Consider the following 20072-nt stretch of genomic DNA (forward strand, 5'->3'; position numbering starts at 1 on the left):
AAATAAATAAATAAATAAATAAATAAATAAATAAATAAATAAATAAAATCTTCATATATATAAAACTGGTGGCCACACTGGTTTTTCTTTTGGTTAGAATTTTCATAGCATATCTTGTTCCTACTTTTTCTGTCAATCTTTGTTTTATGTTTTAGACACATCTCTTCTAAATAGTACATCATCTTTATAAAATCCACTTTGACAATCTTTGTTTTTTAGTCCATTTATATATAAAGTGGTCGCTGGTTTATTGGGGTTTAAATCTACCTTCCTGCTCAGTACCAGCTGTACAATCTGTGTGATGCTCCCTTTTCTTCCTTTCTTGCCCTCTTTTGAGTTAGTGGTTTTCTGTCATTCCATTTTTCTATTAGCTTGGAAATTCTTTCCTCTTTTACTACTCTTTTAGTAATAGCAAGACAATAGCATTCAGCCTTGACTTACCAAAATCCAATAGTAATTGAATTTCTCACTCTTTATTCTTTTAATGGTCAGCCTAATGGCTATAATCTGCATTCTTGACTTACCAAGATCCAACATTAGTTGATAATTATTCACTTCTCCTTGGTAAGGCAATGACTGTAGAACACTAACTTCGCTCATCCCCCTCCAGATTTGTATGCCACTGTTGTCATTTTCTAGACTATTCCTTTTATTTTATTTTATTTTTTATCTTACTTTATTTACTTTGTGTTTTCCTTCAGCATGGCTGTGCTGATGACAAATTCTCTCAGATTTTTGCACATGCATCTTTAGAAATGAATATTTAACCTTCATTCTTAAAACACATTTTGACTGAGTATCGAATTCTGCATTGGCGATGACATTCTTCCGGCACGTTACCCGTAGCATCAGGACCATCATTCCCTTGTCTCTCGGGTCCTGTTGTTTCCACTTAGAAGTCATTTAGAAGCCTAACTCTTGTGCCTTTGTGTAATCTGTTTTCCCTGGCCGCTTTTAAGATTTTCTTTTCTCTTTATTTTTAGCAGCTTTATTATGATTTATTTAGATGTGGATTCATTTTTATTTACCTTGTTTGGCATTCACATGGGCTTCTTGAATCCTTGGCTGGGTGTTTTTGCATTCGTGTGGCACTCGGGTGACCTACCACACAGGCAGTGGAGAGCTGCTGAAGGCTTTTGAACAGGGAACTGGTATGATTACATTGTGATCAGTAATAATGGTGAAGGGCGCCTGGGTGGCTCGGTCGGTTAAACATCTGCCTTCGGCTCAGGTCATGATCCCGGGGTCCTGGGATCGAGCCCTGCGTCGGGCTCCCTGCTCAGCGGGGAGTCTGCTCCTCCCTCTCCCTCTGCCCTGACCCCCTGCTTGTGCTCTCTCTCTCTCTTTCAATCAAATAAATAAAATCCTGTACAAATAATAATAATAATGGTGAAAACAATAGCTATAATAGCTATAATTTCCCATGTACTAGGCATTATGCCAAACATTTAATCTCTCTCAAACATTTATCCTCTCCATTTTTCAGATGAGGGAATCAAGGCTCTTAGTCACTAGTAAGGTAACCAGCCCATGGCCACACTGTCAGCAGGAGGCGAAGCCAAGACTGGAAGCCAGGCTTGTCTGGCTCCAGTCACTGGGGCACAGCCAGTAGCCACGCGCGACTCTTCACACTGAAATTAATCAAGATTAGGTGAAATTCAAAATTGAGTTCCTCAGTCACACCAGCCACATTTCAAGTGCTTGAGACCCAGATGTGGCTACTATTCAGCACAGACGTGGAGCATTTCTATTGCTACAGAAAGCTCTGTCAGACCGAGCTGCCCCACAGCCTGGTGACTTGCACAGCACCGTGGAGAATGTGCTGGAAGGAAGTAAACGGGAAGGAGGAGGCCACTTTACCGCAGGCCAGAGGTGCCCAGTGTCCGGTGGTGGGGCTCGCCAGGCTAGGGACGGAGGCGTGGACTGGATGTGAGAGGGGTTGGAGCCACAGGCTTGGAGATCACCGAGCGTGAGGGACAGAGTGGGGTGGCAGCGCAGGAAGACCCCCAGGGTTGGGGCGGGGAATGAGGGACTGTTCATTCGATGGGGAGCATAGCTAAGAGCAGAGTCCGGGCTGGACTTGGCTTTCCCGGCGTATGAGAAAGTCTGCTGAAATAGAAGTCGGAGCATGTTTAGACATGTTTAGGGGGATGTGCGCAGAGGAAGCTAAGGCCCAGGGAGGTTAGATGGCTTTGCCAAGGTACCGTCGCTACTTAGAGGCCCTGCCACCATGCCACACTGCTCAGAAGAAAGCTCTACAGGGCTCTTCTGGGTCTTTTATTACTTCTGTGATTCCCCTCCCCCCCCATCAGCCCCCTAAGAAACAGCTTGTGAAGTTGTTTCAGCACAAAATCCTCACGTTCATTTAGGGGAGTTTGCTTCATTTCCCAATGGTGCCAGAGCCCTGGTTCAACAGGTGCTTCCAAAATGTTATTGTTCAGGAAAGAACGGCTCAGCTGCAGGGTCCCATAACAGCCAGCAGAGGGCAGCGTCGAGCACCTGCAAGCTCGCCTCGCCTTGACTACTGACCAAGCAAGGGGGAATAAATGGGCAAGTTTCCCCCGCTGTAAACGCCTTCTTTTGAAATCTGCGATTCTTAAAAGACATTGCTTAGCAAGCCCCTAGAGCGGCTTCCACCGGTGAGTGTGCTGAAAGTGGCAATGACAAATCGTTACGATGATAAGCCTAATAATAACATCTACCAAGTACTAACCATGGGCCAGTTCCTAGCGGCATTAGAATTACGCCGCCTGGTGGACGTTCCTGTCCACCTCTACAGACTACACCACCTGATGCATGCATAGAGCCCTCAGGAGATACTGGCGCTACTCTAAACATTTTGAATCCCCGCAATAACCCTATGAGGCGTACTAGGATCATCATCCCCATTTGACAGATGAGGACACTGTTCCGAGGTCACACGGCTTGCTGGGGACCTAGAGGGGATCGGAGCCTGAGCCCCGGGGGGCGCAGAGCTCGGCCCTCTCCCCTGGGGGACAGCTCTAGCGAGCCTGCCTCCACCCTGCTCTGGCCTGTGACCCCTGCCACCTGGGCTGCAACCGCCCCCGCCCCCCTGGGACTCCCCCATGGCCATTAGACCTCCTAGAGGAAGTTCTCCGGAGTGCATTATGATCACATTAGTGGCGAGCACATGCTTTCATCATCATTTCAGGTTGAAGAGAAGCTTCAGGAGGATTCCAGAAGGAAATTGCTCCAGCTACAAGAAATGGGGAACAGAGAGAACCTCATTAAAGTCAATTTGGAAAGGGCAGTAGGTCAGGTAGGCCAGCTCCAGAGCCCCCTTTAGTGGCCCACGTTCCCCATGGGTTTTCTGCACCCAAGCCGCTGGTGGGGATGAGTGAGGAGGACATTGGCCGTGGTTGAATTCTCCCTTTTATCCCGGAGGAGAAGCCGAGTGTGGCTTCTGCATCCCAGTGAACACCTCGAACAGGCTTCTCCTGCTGGGAAGCTGCCCACACAAGCAGTTCCCTGTCTGCTGAGACCCAGGCAGCCCATCCCGGCTCCATGCCTGCCCCAATTAACCCGCTGGGCGGCTCCCTCTGGGGAAGTTTGAGCCTCTTGATCCCATGGTGTTTTTAGTACTTTCTTCCTCACAGTTTTTGTCTTGACATTTAGCATGATCTCGCTTCCTCTGTTCGCCAGCAGATTTCACAGTCAGTGTCCTTAAGGAAATAAAGTAAGACCCCAGAATGTCAGAGCACTTGCTCGATGGGGAAGTCCCTAGGCAGGGTGGTGAGCAGGCTCTGACAGGGGATGCCATTTCTCTAATACTCTGGCTCCAGGTGGCCCAGTGACCCTTCCTCTTATGTGTGGCACAGATGTGAGGGCCAGAACATGCAAACAAGACTTCACCAGAGGCTAAAGGAGAGCAAACGGGAAGCCAGAATGGGGGCACTGACCCTCCAGAATATGGCCCTCCAAGAGCAACCCACCTTGGACTTCTCCCCAAGGGGCTCTCTCCTGGCAACCACGGACAGCTCCAGGGGACCCAAGAACGTTTTATGTGTATATATGTTTGTGCTTTTGTTTTTCTGGGAAGGAGGGTCCACCATGTCGCCCATTGGATTCTCCGAAGGGTCTGTGAGCCACCAAGAAAAGTTAAGAACCACAAGCCTTAAAGGAGCCCTCTATCCCACGAGGCCCAGCTCCCAAAGCCCTTCTGAGCCTTCCCGGGGCAGCGTGACCTGGCTTTGTGAGAGGCACACATAAGTTAAATAATGACACTGACCATTGGGCAGATCTTAAAGCCCCTTCAACGAATGTCACCCCCAGTGTCATCTCTGCAGGGGGCCAGCACAGAGCAAGGGCAGAGAGCCTGCCAATCTGGGCCTCCCTTTTGCATCTGGACTAGCCCCTCACCCTTCCTGTGCTCTGCAGCCCCCAACACACACCTGATTTGAAGGCATGATCTGTGTCACTTGCCCAAGTACCATGGTCCAGGTTATGGCTCTGGGGAGAAGTCTTTGGGAGGACCCTCAGAGACACTGAGATTCCTCCAGGTCTAGACCCAAGAGACAGAGGATGAGCCCTGTCTCTGCCACCTTCCCATCCCACCCCCCGTATTTCCATGGCCCTGCTCCCTGTCTGAGATTCTGCCCCTCCCCAGGCAAGTGGTTCCAGGACTGAGCCCTAGAACCAGGAGGACCTGTCCCTGAGCAGTGCTCTAGGGTGCCTCTGGTGGTCATGGGGAGCCACCATTCACTGGGGCCTCTCTACATAACCTCTTCCTCTTCCTGGGCTAGTTAGGACCCTCCCCTTGGCTGTGGATCCAGAGGATGGCCTGGAATGCCTCGAGGCACCCCCCCAGTCAGCTTTGGGCTGGCTGATTGCAGCGGCATCCTTAGGAGATTCATCATTCCACTGTTGGGTTCCCAGAACTCCACAGTATATAGTAAACCCTGCATATTAGGACCTTTTGATTTTTAAGTTGATTCAGTGGCATTTATGGTCCCTTCAGGGCTCTGTTTTATTTATTTATTTATTTATTATTTTTGTTTTGTGTGTGTGTTTGTTTTCTTTTTTCTTTCTTCTTTTGTTTATTTTTTTAATTTTCAGGGCTCTCTTTTAGAGTCAATGACCACATTTTGCCAGCGAACCAAAAACTCAGGCCGTGTTGATAAATTCTCAGAGAAAGTGGGGCTTCTTTGCTTCTCACTTCTCCTGGAACTGGACACCTTGAACTTGAACTTCTGTGTGCCCTGATTTAATTTAACTGTGCCGTTTCATCGGCCATAATCTGAAAACACCAGCGCCCAGGAGACACTCGATAAAAGCCGATTGAACCGGAGTAGAGGCCCCGGGTTTGTGACAGATGTCTCTGCATACAAGCATCCGATGAATATGTATTGAGCGCCCACACTGCCGGGCACCGTACCAGGCTCTGGAGAGACAAAGACAATAGACACCGTGTTCAGGACACGTATGGTCGGAGGCCCAGGATGGCAGAAGGGAGCACGTTGTCCTTCTCTCCGGGCACCCGGGCTGATGGCACCATTTACTTCGGCTGACAGCCTCAATATTTATTTCACAGTCTGGTGCCAACTTAACAATTATCACAGAGCGCTCCCGGCCCCAGACATCCCACTGGATAATTGGCAGCAAGTGGCTCTTCCGAGGTCACCAGACGTGTGTGCGCTGACCACGTGGGTCGGTTGGGTTGGGCAGGCAGACCGAAAAAGTAATTAAAACCCGCTGTTCTGTTCTCTTCTGTCGGCACTGCCCCTTCCAGCGAGAGGTGAAGATTTTCATGACCCACGATGACCATTAGCAGTGCGCGGAGCCTCCTCACTCCTGGGCCCCCCACCCCCTGCGCCGCAAGGGCCGCACCCAGGCTTGCTGGGCCCCCTGTCGGCCCCGCTGACTCTGTCGCCTTCCCTTTGTGCTGTAGCTGGAGCATTTCAGAAGTCAAGTCATCAAGGCCACCTACGGACGGGTGAAGCCGTTCCTGGACAAGCCCATCACCGATCAACAGGTTTGTCTCGCGTTGTCACTTCCTCCTCCGGGGACCTGGGACTCCAGACACTGGGAGCATATGCTTCTGTGTTTTGTTGGTGGTACATATTTTTCACACTGTTGCTACACCATAAAGATTTGTTTTGATTTTATGGGATTTCCTGGCTTTTAAAGTAAAAGCCAGTTAAACTCCCTTGAAATGTTTCTGTGAAAATCAAATTAAACCACTCAGGCCTATTTCTGGTCTCCAGACACACACATTTACCCTTCGTTAGCACCTTAAAAAAAGGGGGGGCTGCCTCTCTGTAGATGATGCATTCTCACTTCTTCCTTCAAGGGAAGAGATGGTAATGGGGGTGGACTTCTAACGATTGCCTGGTCATTCTTCCGATTTTCTTTTCCAACCCTCTGTGTCCATGCAAATGTGAGAAGACACACCATGGGCCGCTCTCGTCAGCTGTGGACACTGACCTGCTATGCATGAGCCCACAGCATCAGGCTCCATGTTACAAATCACTGCTACTATGCAGAAGAATCTAGAACAAACTCATGACAACATTACAGACCTTTGGCTCTTAAAAGCCATCTCAGATCCTGGGAAACATGTCCTGGGGACAAGAGCCGATGTCCTTCTCCAGAGCCATCACGAAGACACGTCATGCTCAGCTGTGGACCCGGGAGCTTGAATTATGCTCCCAGCTCCCCTCCCAGAGCCACACTTTTCTGTAAATCTCTCTCTCCTTTTTCTCACCAGCTAATAGAGAAGATTACCCAGGTCACCGAGGACAACATCAACTTTCAGCAGAAAAAATGGACGCTGCAGAAGGAGACTCAGCTCAGCAATTCCAAACAGGAGGCAATCACGGAGAATGTCGAGAAGCTGAAGGCATCTTTAGAAAGCTGCCAGGTGGCCTCTCTCGGCTTTTTACGCCTCCTTCGTCTCTTTCTTGTGCTGCTGGTTTGGGAAATTGCCCAGGGTTCGTGGAGCAGGTCGGGCAGAAATGCTCTGCTCTCTTTTGTCCTTTTCTCTTGTCGGAGAAATCTGTTTGGGAGCAGAAAACAAAGAGCCTCAAAAAAATGCCTCCAGGTGAATTTGGTGTGGCCAAGGAAAGGAGGCCTGACACTCTTCTGGTATTGATTTGGGGAGACCCCAGGCCCCAGCAAAAAATAAGTAAATAACTAAATAAGTCCCCTGTTATTTCCAGAGAAACCAAAGAAACATCCCGGCTCTTTATTTGCATTATTTTTTTTTTTTGGCCCAGCAGTGGAAAGGCTATTGTTTGGGGGTCTTTTTTTTGTGCCTCTTTTGCTTTTGACCCTGGAGGAGACGGGTCCAGAAGTCTGCCTGAACCCCCGCGGCTCCCACACCGAAATGGAGCCTTCCAGAACAGGCAGCTGCTTCTGCTTTCTCTGGAAATAAGCAGCTACTATTTGGGGAGCCCATGCAAACGCTGGCTTGTCAGCACTCTGAAATCAGGAAACCCCACTTTCTGACCAGCTGATGCATTGATCTCAACAGGAATTTTGATGAACAGGAGTCACCAAACTTGGTTCCCATTGCCGCCAGGTATCCTTGGCAATTTGGCTTTGGAACTGCAGATAACTAAAAGTGGGGTCTCTTTGACCATCCAAAGTCCAAATTAGAGTGCAAAAAAAAACAAAAAAAAAACAAAGCTGCCCCCAAAGGAAGGTAAATACAACGGAGCCATCCCAGTGCATCCAGCATGTGGGCATCATCTGCCTCAGAGCAAAGGCGAGGGCACTGCTCAGGTGCCATCTCTGGCCACAGGGTCTGGGCACCTCATGACCTCGTGTCTTTCCAGGCTTGCATGAAAATGTCCTGCTGTAGCAAGGACCTGAAGAAGGAGGTGGACATGCTTCAGACCCTTCAGGTGAGCCCACCTGTTTCAGGGCTCCAGAAGGTGGTGCTGGACATCCTGCGCCTGTCGCTATCCTGGCTGGAGGAAACGGAACATCTCCTCCGGGACATCGGGATCCAGTTATCCAGCTCGGACACAGGTTAATGGCACTTTTTTTTTTCTCTCACATAGTCCCATGACTCTAAAATGTCGCGTTGAATCTTATCGTGGTGGGACATCTGTTGAGGAAGGCTTCTTAGGTATGTGGCCAAGTATTCCCTTCTGCAGACTTTCTTTGAGAAGTGATTTTTCCTTGGGGGTAAAAAAAAAAAAAAAAAGTAAGACCTGATTACTGAAGAAAAATGAGACGTGACACAAGCAAAAGGAAGATTAAATCAAAATTATGCTAAATCCTATCTCTCAGAAGCAACTACCAATATATATATACATACATAATTTTTAATAGACTTTTTTTAGAGCAGTTTTAAGTTCACAGCAAAACAGAGAGGAAAGTACAGAGACTTCCCGTGTACCCCCTGCCCCCCCCCACATGCCCAGTCCCCACCCGTTATCAGCATCCCCCACCACAGTGGTACATTTGTTACAGTTGGTGAACCTACATTGACACATCATTATGCCCAGAGACCATGCTTCCCAACTGGGCTCACTCTCGGCATTGCACATTCTGTGGGTTTGAACAAAGGTATCATGGCATGTATCTACCATTATCATATCACACAGGAGAGTCTCATTGCCCTAAAAATCCTCTGCTCTCTATCTACTCATCCCTCCCCCAACCTCCAGCTCCTGGCAACTACTGATCTTTTTACTGCCTCCATTGTTCTGCCTTTTCCCGAATGTTACGCTGTTGGAATCATACAATCTTTCAGATTGGCTGCTCTCACTTCGTAATATGCATTTATGTTCCCTCCACGTCTTTTCATGACTTGATAGCTCAGTTCTTTTTAGCACTGAATAATTGTCTGGACGGACCACTGAATAATTGTCTGGCTAGTTTATTTATCCATCCACCTAGTGAAGGACATCCTGGTTGCTTCCAAGTTTTGGCAATTAGGAGTAAAGCTACCATCACCACCTGCATGCAGGTTTTTGTGTGGGTATAAGTTTTCAACTCCTTTGGATAAATACCAGAGAGTATGATTGCTAGAGCATGTAGTAAGAGTAGGCTTAGTTTCTAAAGAAACCACCAAACTATCTTCCAAAGGGCCTGCACCAGTTTGCATTCCCACCAGCAATGCCCGGGAGTTCCTGTTGCTCCACATCCTTTGCCAGCATTTGATGTTGTCACTACTGTTATAGTTCAGGTGTAACTTTCACAGCATTTTCCCATGGAAATAGCTGTATGATTCTTACTCTCTCTTGCCTCATTTCCTTACGTGTAAAATGAGGATAATAAGGAGTACATACCCCTTAAGGTTGTTGTGAGGATTAAAACGTATTGGTATACACAAAGTACTTAGAGTTGTATCTGGTACAGAGTAGGCATTGCCTATACATTTTTTTAATTTTTTTTTATCATGGACATTTAAGTTATTTCCAGTTTTCCATACTTACAAGATAATGCTGAAGTGAACGCTATTGAACATATACCTATTCACCTTACATTTGTCATCTTAGAGGTGGAAGGACATCGAACCACTTCCATTCAGCAAAGACTTATTGCATGTCTACTAGACATCAGCACTGTGTGGGGCAGAGATGTAGTGGGGCCAGAAACAGGTGGAATCCTGGTTGAGAGTGTATGGGTGTTAGCTGGAAAATTCCTCTAGCTTTATGTACATTTGAAATTTGCCATATTAAAATATTGAGGGGAAAACAGGCACTATTCCTGCCCTCAAAGACCTTGTGGTCTGGGGAGGGGAGGGTGGGAACAAATTGAAAAATCACTCACACGTAAAACTTTAAAGGTGACAAGTGCTACAAAGAAGACATGCAGAACTCTGACCTGGTCAGGGAGGGCAGGGCATCTGCAGGATGCATAGGAGTTATGATGCATAGGAGTTATTTGCCAAAGAGGGGAGGGGAGAAGAAGGGAGGGGAGAGAATTCTGGGCAAAAAGAGTTGCATGGTGGTGGGAGGGGAGCGTGAAGAACACAAGGGACTGAAAGAAATGGGGATCAGAGGTGGGACAGGGCTGGCAGGGAAGGTCAGCAGGGGCTGTGCCGTGTGGGCTTGCAGGGCCCTCCTAAGAAACTCTGCTTTAACCTAAGGGCAGTGAGCCAGTGAAAGATTTTAAGTAGGGAACTGATGGAACAGGTTTGCTTTTGGAGATAATCCTCTTGGCTGTGAGTGGAAAATGTCCTGGAAAATGGCCACCACAGAGCGCCAGAGAACCAGTTAGGAGGCTGTCACAAGAGATGATGGTAGCTCCAGGGCAGGGGTGGGACAGAGAAAGAGAGAAGTTTCTCAGGCATTTAAGAGGTAAATCAACAGGCCTCGGTAGTGGAATTGGATGTAGTTAGAAGGGAAGTGACAGAGAGAAAGGGGTCTACAGACCTCCAGGTTTCTGGCTTGTGTAAAAGGACAATGCTTCCTTCACTAAAATCCAGAATAAGGAACACTGCATGAAGACCAGGTTTGAAGGAAGTGCCTGTGAGATATTCAAGATGAGGTGCCAAGGATGCAGCTGTCACCCTGTATGTCTAGTCTGGAAATAGACATTAGTGTGGTGTATCTCCAGAACCCAGAAAAGCATGTGCCACATAGTGGGTGCTTAATAAATAACTATGGGAGGGATGGATGGGTGGATGGATGGATGGATGGATGGATGGATGGATGATTAAAGCCATAGGTGTGAATGCTCTCACTTAGGAAGAAAGTATATGAGGGAGAGAGCCCAGGGCTACACCTTGAGGAACTCTGACATTTTGAAGATTGTTGCTACACCTTGCCAAGTCACCCTTCATAGAATGACTTTGACATTCTTATAGCAATAAATGAGAATAGAGTGATTTGCAACTCTGATTATTCAACATCCCTAGCCATGATTTCTCCAAAGTAGTCCTGAAGGTGGTGTAAAGTTATTTTAAAAAGAAGGCAAAAGCAAAAACAAAAGCAAGTTTAACTTCTATAACTGCCTGCCCATCATATACAGCACAAAGAGGAGAGCTGGTCTTCTCCGGACCACCCAGTGGCTCCCCAATCCCAGTGTTACTGTGGTAATGTTGGCAGTCTTGAGCAAACATGAAATCAGGTAACACGTGGATCACAGTGCTAGTTGTTCTTCAAGATTAGAACTGAAACAAAGACCGTCATCTCTATCCTAGCAATACTGGGGCCAAGCCATGTGTGTACCATCCCCTCCCCATATCCAAGACCATTTTAGTCATTGTAGCTTATGTCCATAAATCTAGTCATACATGTTTTCGTAAAGAAATGTGGATTATAGAGTTAAGTTTCAGGCCAGCAATTCCAGAAAGACTGACAAAGAGTCATTTCAGGCAACATTTCTCAGACCTGCCATCTCAGGCGCAGAGTCCCTCCTATACTAATATGCACTATGGATCTAGAAAAATGAGATAAAGAATGCAGTGTTCCCAAAACACATTTCTCCTTTTTTGCTGTCCTCACCTGCATCTAATATCTTTTGGAATAATGCTTTGTGGAACACCTATGGGGGAAACACAGACTATATTCTGTAATTACAACTACTTGGTTCAGAGAAGTCAAAGAGGAAGCATGGAGGGTAATAACAGAAAGGTCAGTGAGTAGGGCCCACCCCTCATTCATTCGGCAGGAGAAGTTGATGGTAAAGGTATTTTTCTCTTCCAGTAAAAGCAGTATTATGGCAAGGTCCCAAAAGACTAAAAGAAAGGGATGAGCTAGAGAATTCCCTGTATTCTCTGTGGTAGGTACTACTGTATACCTCATTCCTAACACAGAACCATCTACACACAGATGGCAGCCGCCATGGTAGTGATAAGATGGAGAAAATGGTGAGGATGATGATGGTGATAATGGTAAGGATGGTGGTGATGAAGATGATGATGGTCGTGATGATGATGATGATGGTGAGGATAATGATGATGGTGGGGAGGATGACGATGATGGTTGGAAGGATGATGATGATGATGGTGGGGAGGATGGTGGTGCTAAGGATGATGATGGTGGTAGTAGAGGATAATGGTGATAAGTATGACAATCATGGTAGTGATCAAATGGCGATGGTGGTAATGTTGAGGAGGAGGATGATGGTGATGATGATGATGGTGGTGGTCATCATTCACTACTGAGCACTTCTATCCTAGATGCTATCCCAAGCATTTCCATACATTATCTCAGTTCATCCTCACAACAACTCTGTGAGGCAGGTACTGTTATCCTCATTTTAGAAATGAAGAAAATGTCTCAAAAACCACTTTTTGTGAGTATTCCAGCATGATAAGGAGATTCAAGGTACTTCACATAACTGAGGCCAGCAGGGGGTCCCCAGTCATTCACCGCCATCCACAAACACTCCTAAAGGCCTCTGTGTCCCCAGCTCCCGAGAGAAGGGTGGAAACCATGGTTTATTTAAGCTCCTCCTGGGAGCTTATCACTGTGTTAGACGTTTTATAGGCGTTGTATACTTTTATCCTTCCATATCCCAATAAGCGAGGTACTATTATTGTCTTTATTTTTCAGGTAAGGAAACTGAGTCTCAGTGCATTAAGAAACTTGCTCAAGGTCACACAGCTGGTACCTGGTAAGGTCAGGAGTCAAACAAGTCGTTGTGATCCTAATACCTGTGTTTTTTTTCCTGTGACCCCACACTCTCTCTGAAGATCCAGAGAGGTACCAGGTACATGCCCAATTCCTAGAGGTCAGATTCTGTCATCAACTTGGGCAAAGAAAGAGCTAAGAGTGCTCACTCCCCAAGGTGAGCAGCCTCTCTGATGAGCCTCTCTGAAGGCTCATTTGCTTCCCCAGCAGAATTGTTCTGAGCATGGAGACCAACTGCCAAAGTTTGAATCTCAACTGTGCACTTATTAGTTGTGTGAGCAGGTTGCTTGACTTCTGTGCGCCCCTGTTTTCCTATTCATAAAATGGGGCTAAGATCCCATAGGGATGTTGTAAGGATTAAACACTGAGATGCATGCACCAATCATGGAGCCTGGGCCACAGTAGGCTTAATAAACAGAAGCTGCCATGATCGCCAACCTGAAATATTTGTTGACCTAATTTGACCTAAACATGGGTCAGATAGGTATATGTATAGGCCGTACAGCTTGATTTATTCACACTGAGGTAACTTGACCTGCAACCTCCCATCTCCACTTGGCAGCAAACGGGATTTTCTTAGCCATGAGCACTCAGTTGGGTTGCACCCAAAAGAGCCCTTTCCAGGTCTCCTTCCTAGAGTCATGACAATGGGCCGAGTGTCCCAACAGCCAAGTGGTAGATCTGGGATTCAGTTCAGATCCCTCTGATCGCCAAGCCCCTACTCTTAACTACCATACCACCTGCCTTTTCCAATACTGTCCTAAGAGGTAAAGCACACCTAACAGCTAGGTTTGTAAATCCTGAAATAAATCCCCCAGGGGAATGCAGGTCAAGTAATGTAAAGGGGAACTATTTGAAGTATTGTTGGCTAGCATCCTAGGGGACCCAGAAGGTTGGTGTTGCCACTAAAGACCTGACTGGTGAAGGATTTGCTGTGTGGTCCAGCTGGGAAGATGTAAAATGTCTAAAGAGGGACCTTGAAAGTTAGTCCCCACTCCTCCTGCCTGGTTTCTCGGCTTCTTTTGATAAAGCAAAGGACGGACTGCATTTTTTCTTGCAAGGTCAGTTGTTTGTCTCTATTTCTGCAAGACTTTGTTACAAATAAAAGGCTTCCCAGCATGCATAGAAAAATCACTCTTTCTCAGATATCCAAAATACGCAGCATTTTTAAATGAGAAAAGGAGGTTGTAATACAATATGCATAGTGTGCTCCCATTTCTAAGTATCAGTATCCAACCAAAAGAAAAATCTGAAGAAAAAGACATGCAAGTGTTGGGAGCATTATCCAGCATGGTGGGATTACACAGGACCTTTGCTTTCACTTGGTCGTTCATCAACTATTTGTTGCAGACCTACTGTGTGTCGGCCCGGGAAGCTAGAGCAGTGAACACTTCCCACGTCATGGATGTCTATAATGTTTGGATTTGTATAAGAGACACATAACTTTTGTAACCAGAAATATAATGAAGAATTGCTTCTCAAGAAGAGAGAAATCCTATTATGATTACAGCTCATCATCGAACCCAGACACGTGATCGCACTCTCCCTCTTCCCCTTCAACATTCTTGAGTCCTTCCTCTCCCTAATCCTCTCTGAATCCTACTCATGCTTTGCTCCTTCCCCTTGGGTTCCTGGGTCGCGGATTGAATCCCAAGTTAGCCACCCCAAATCCATGTGCTCCTAAAGTTCATGCCAACATCATCCAGGCCACCTCCCCCGATGCCTGCCATCTTGATATCCTCACAGAGCACCTCTCCTGATGCACCCTTCATATTTGCCACCCAGTCACTTGAAAGAGAATGACAGACTGAGATCTGGATTCTGATCCTACCACTTAACCAGCTCTGTACCTCAACCTTGCTGAGTTTCTGTTGCCTCACCTACAAATGCAAACACATTTCCTTGCTGGGTTGTTTATAACGATGAGAAAGTGTCACGTGTAAAACTCCTGGCATGGTGCCTGGCACACAGCAGGTTCTTAATACTCGATAGCTATTATTATAATATTACTGCTCTACTCTTGCATGCTGGAAATTCTCTGAAAGTTGCACTGCCAGGGATCAAGGCTCCAGGCATGAACATATTCAGCTTTCTTCCTTTCTCTCTCTCTCTCTCTCTCTCTCTCTCTCTCGACTGTCTTTTCTCCCTTCCCTCCAAATTCCCACTGTATTCTCACTGCTTTCTCCAGATGCAGCCCTTCCTTCCCTCCCCTCCCTGTGTCTCCCCTTCGCTGTCCCTTCCCAGGGAGCCTATGCATAACGTCCGGAATTATGACTTCCTTCTCTGGCACCTACAGCCTTTCTCTCCCCCTTATTCCTCCTCTTGCCATCAAGCACACCTCTCAAGAGGGCAATCCTTCCCTGGAACCTGCTGCATCTCTAGCTCTTTTTCTACTACTGACTCTCCTGTCCCACCTATGATCTTGAGGAAGTGTGTTACGTCCTCTGTCTTCATTGCAAATGTCCTGCTCTGTCTTTGCCTCCTTGCTTTGCCCCTGCATGTAACTGACACGGAGCCCTCCTGCACTGACAGGCCTGCCATCTTTCTCCAGCCTGTGTTCTCGCTGGTGCACCCAAAGCTCTTAGATCTCTTCCTGGAAACACTCTCACCCCTTGGCTCTCCTGGGACTGGCATACCCTGCCCATCTCTTGACCTCCTCCGTTTGTTTTCAGCAGCCCCTTTCACCTATTCCTGCCCCTACCCGAGTGTCTCCTCCAGTGCAGTCGGTGGTCCTCCCCTCTCTCTTGTCTCCCTTCTCAATAAGAAAGTCTCCATCCAGGTGCTTCAACAACCCCTCCCATGGCAGCAGTGGCCAAGGCGACACCTCCACATCCATGCTGCCAGGAATGGCAGCAGGTGGGACCCCTGGCCGGGGCCACGTCCACCAGGAAGAAGGCTGCACCTTCCTAATCTCACAAAGACCGTGGGTGGGCCGGGCTATTCCTGCTCTCTGCCGACCACCCTCCTGACCGTCCTTCCAGTACCTCAAATTCCACCTGTCTGAAAACAAGCTTGGCGGCTCCTCCCTTCTCCCCAGCCCCCACACCACCCAACCTGTCTCTTCTGTCTCACAGTGGGGCCACCATCCAACCCCTAGAAAGGGCTTTCTCTCTCCTTTTTATCCCCATTTCTCCCACCCTCTTTTAGAACTTCAGCACTGAAGACTGGACGTCCGTGGGCTCTCAGCCTCTAACTCGCAGGAAGGGATCTGGCCACTGGGAGACACCCAGCAATGTCTGGAGACATTTTGGTTGTCACAGCTGGGGCAGAAGGTGCTCCTGGCATCCTACAGTGTACAGGACGCCCCCCCCCCAACAAAGAATTGCCTAGCCCCACCTATCAGTAGAGCTTCAGTTAGGATACCCCGCTAGTCCCTTTGCCTCTAATTCATCCCAGCTATTTTTCTGAAAAAATTGTTTTAAAAAGCAAAACAACAAAACACTCTTCATCAGGGCAGTTCATTGCTCCATCGGCAACTGAAGTCACAGTGACTCAAACACCGGCGTCACGCTGACTTGAGCCCAAGGCCCGGTTGGGCCATTTGCCAGCCTTGTGGCGCTCAGCTGTCACAGGTCCCAGAGCCCAGCTGCCTCACCTGTCACACAGGGGGATGACCAGGTGATACAGTGGGGTGATGCACTGACCGCCTGGCGGAGAGCCGGGCACACAGCACATGCTCGGCACACTTCAGAGATGTTTAAATCGAGTCTGCACTTTGTAGGTTACTGTTGTAACCCCGCCACAACTTGACCCAACCTTCCGTGCCCTGCCTCGCACCATCCGTGCGGCCCAGTTAAGCACAGCATCCTCACGGGATACGCGCTGCCTTTCCCTAGCTCCCCACCTGCCTGCCCCCGCTGCCCCGTGTTAGTTTCCTGTGCCTGCTCTCACAAGTGCCACAAATGCAGTGTCTTATTCACGTACGGTCCTGGAAGCCAAAAGCCTGAAATCAGTGAGGGTGTGCAGTGAGGCTGGGTCCTTCTGAAGGCTCCAGGCAAGGATCCATTTCTTTGCCTTTCCAGTCTCTAGAGCTTTATTCCTCGCATTCCTTGGCTTGTGGTCCCTTCCTCCATCCTCAGAGCCAGCAGCGCAGCATCTTCCAGGCTCTGTTTCTCTCACATCACCTGTCCTCTGTCTGTCTGGAGTCAGATCCTCCCATGGGATGATACTGGGTCCACCCAATAATCCAGGCTAACCCCCCACATCTCAAGGTCCTTAACCTGATGACATCTGCAAAGTTCCCTCTGCTCCGTAAGGTAACATTCACAGGCTCCAGAGACTAGGACGTGGGTATCTTTGGCGGCCACCATGTAGCCTGGCGTGTACATCTTCCATTCAGAAATGCCCTCCCCTCCAACTCTGAATTCTGCCTACCCAGCAGTGCCCATGCCCAGTAGCTCCTTGGCCAAGTAGCCTCCTATGATCCCTGCAGGCTAATGACCTCTCCTCCTCCGAGACTCTCACACTCCCGCACTCCATCAGCAGTCACTTACATGTTACGTGGAGCCACTGCCTATCTCCCATCAGACAGTTAGACCCCGTGCCTCAGACTGAACCTTGAGAAATAGCTTCATAGCATCCCCTGCCCCTGCCAACACTCAGCTCATGGCTTTGCACACAGGGGACATTTAGGCAATAGGTGCTCTGTTGATGGGTTTCATTTCCCACCTTCAAAAAGAAACTGGATTTGAGCCCATTTAAGGCTGACCAACCATTTTAAAAACACACATTGGATGGCAACTCATGCCCCACTGCCTATTTCCCATCAGGTTAGACCCCGTGCCTCAGACTGAACCTTGAGAAATAGCTTCATAGCATCCCCTGCGCGCCCCCCCAACACTCAGCTCATGGCTTTGCACACAGGGGACATTAGGCAACAGGTGCTCTGTTGATGGGTTTCATTTTCCACCTTCAAAAAGAAACTGGATTTGGGCGCCAGGGTGGCTCAGTTGGTTAAGCGACTGCCTTCGGCTCAGGTCATGATCCTGGAGTCCCGGGATCGAGTCCCGCATCGGGCTCCCTGCTCGGCAGGGAGTCTGCTTCTCCCTCTGACCCTCCCCCCTCTCGTGCTCTCTCTCTCTATCTCATTCTCTCTCTCAAATAAATAAATAAAATCTTTAAAAAAAAAAAAAAGAAACTGGATTTGAGCCCATTTAAGGCTGACCAACCATTTTAAAAACACACATTGGATGGCAACTCATGTCTTCTTGATGGGGGGGCCATGTTGCCCGCATCCACCTGCGAGCAAGCTCTGTTACAACATTATTTGGAAAGCAAAGGAGGTGAATCGAATTGATACTTACCTTCTTGCTTCTCTTTTCAAGGATTGTCTTTGTACCTGGAATATCTTCTGGTATATTATAAAAAAATTACAAGCCAAACCCAGGAACTTCAGGTAATATTTTAACTTTGGAAGTTCATTTCAGCTCCTCCTTGGAGCGTTTATATAGCACTGTGCATTTTAACCCTGTTTTTTCTCTGTTAACTAGTCAGTCCACATTCTCCAAGATGTGATATGATATCTCCACTTGACACAAAAAGATTCAAACGGTGGCTAAAATCTCCCAGGAGGGCAAGGGCAAAGACAGGATGCTTGTTGTCTTCTGTCAAAATTATCAGAAAGATTTAAATGCCATCAGATCTTGAGAATTATGCTCATTAAATACACAGCTACCCACAATATGGGGAGCAGGATTACCAGAAGTTACGTAATGTCCACATTTTAGAGGCAAATGATCCTTAGGGATTGTACTCACTCTGGTAGCTACTGCCATAACAAGGCTTTGTAATAAACACCTACAAAACTTTAGTGGCATTCCACAATTACTGTTCACTGCTCACATGTCTGGGGTCAGCCACTAGGTGGGTACACCAGTCCTGGACAGGCTTGCCCAAGTGTCTGGCTGTTGGCTGGCCTTGATTGGTCTAGGCCGGCCTCAGCTGGAGGAGCTATGCTCTGCTCCACCTGTCTCTCATCCTCCAACAGACTAGCCTGGCCATGTTCCCATGGCGATGAGGAGGTACAGGAGAAAAAGCAGCCCAGTCATGGAAAGCTTTTCAGTTCTCTGCTGTGTTAACATCCCATTAGCCAAAGTAGGTCACATGGCTGAGTTCAGTGTCAAAGCAGCATATGGGTGGTCCCTGCAAGGTACATGGCCAAAGACATGGTGGAGAGAGGGTGAAGTATTGGGACCACCATCATGATCAACCCCACAGACCATCTAGTCCAGCGGTCGACAGACTTTTCCTAAAGCAAAGGGCCAGATGGTCAATATTTTAGGCTTGCAGGCTATACAGCGTTTATCACACCTACTCAACTGCTGCTGTAGAGTAAAAGCAGCCAAGGACAATATGCAAATGAATGAGCATGAGGGGCGTGGCTTTGTTCCAATAAAACTTTATTTATAAAGATTGGCAGTGAGCCAGATTTGGCCTGTAGACAGCACTTTGTCAACCCCTGATCTAGTCCATTCTTCTTATTTTACAGATAGGAATATAAAGCCTCAGAGGCAGGTGATTATTTCAATGTCACACAGCTAGTTGATGGAAGAATCAAGACAAAACCTCAGGCCTTCTGACCCTAGCTCACTGCTTTTTCTCTTCCACTCAGCAAATAATAACTAATAGTTCTAGCTGCCATTAACTGAGCACCTACTCTGTGCTAAGCACTGTGCTAAAAACTTTCCATCACGCTCTCACTCGGTCCTTACTCGAAGAGGCAGATACCATTATTATCCTTATTTTCTAAATGAAGAAGCATCTAGAAAGAAGTAGAGCTGAGATTCTATCTAGATCGAGAGTCTGAGTTCTTATCTGCTCTACTCTACTGCTTCACTACCAGAAACTAGGCTAAGCATAGTATTTCTGTGTTTTTAAGAAAGTTTTGTGTAAACCTTTGTACCCCCAAAGGTAAAGAACTTGTAAAAGGAAAATGTTGACATGACTCCTTTAATTAGTCCTGTTTCCCCCTCATCAGCTTCAGTTTCCTTTCCTCTTGTTTCAGATTAAGATCCACAGTTCTCAGGAAACTCAGCAGTCTTTCATGCAAGAGAAGCTGCGGGAGCATCTGGCAGAGAAGGAGAAGCTGAATGAGGACAGGCTGCAGCAAGAGGAGAGGCTAAAAGCCAGAATCAAACGGCTGATGGAAGAGAAGGCGGTAAGGTGGTCCCCGTCATTTTCTTTACTCCTGGAAACTGACAGAATGGCCTTTTCTGAGAGCATGTACTTGGGAGGAGAAATCTCAGCAACTCCTTGTTTGATGCTATGTAAGTAAATTAATTAAATAGGTGAGTAATGTTGGAGGAATTAACATGAAGCTTGAATTCTAAAACTCAATTTGAAACAGTAAAGTTATTGAAATTCCTGGAAATGGTACCTTATTAGCTCAGATACCACAGTCGATTTACCAAGTTCGAGTCATTGCTGCCGGCCCTGGTTTTTAACCCACCAACTGTCTCTTGAGTATGTGCAAGACCAACTTCACATTAGTCTTCTGCTCTCTCTTGATACATATCATAG

At 47.4% G+C, this 20072-nt stretch overlaps 1 protein-coding gene across 1 annotated transcript in view; it reads left to right on the top strand.

Annotated features, from left to right (window-relative positions):
* FHAD1 (forkhead associated phosphopeptide binding domain 1) overlaps window positions 1–20072 on the top strand; it is a 120980-nt gene that overhangs the window by 59079 nt on the left and 41829 nt on the right. Inside the window, exons 10-15 of the mRNA XM_044913813.1 lie at window positions 3173–3280; window positions 5909–5992; window positions 6728–6880; window positions 7797–7992; window positions 17879–17949; window positions 19558–19710. Of these exons, the coding sequence (XP_044769748.1) occupies window positions 3173–3280; window positions 5909–5992; window positions 6728–6880; window positions 7797–7992; window positions 17879–17949; window positions 19558–19710 (765 nt within the window). The remainder of the gene's footprint in view (window positions 1–3172; window positions 3281–5908; window positions 5993–6727; window positions 6881–7796; window positions 7993–17878; window positions 17950–19557; window positions 19711–20072) is intronic.

Source organism: Neomonachus schauinslandi, chromosome 4 (genome assembly GCF_002201575.2).
Source record: "Neomonachus schauinslandi chromosome 4, ASM220157v2, whole genome shotgun sequence".
NCBI classification, from domain to species: domain Eukaryota; kingdom Metazoa; phylum Chordata; class Mammalia; order Carnivora; family Phocidae; genus Neomonachus; species Neomonachus schauinslandi.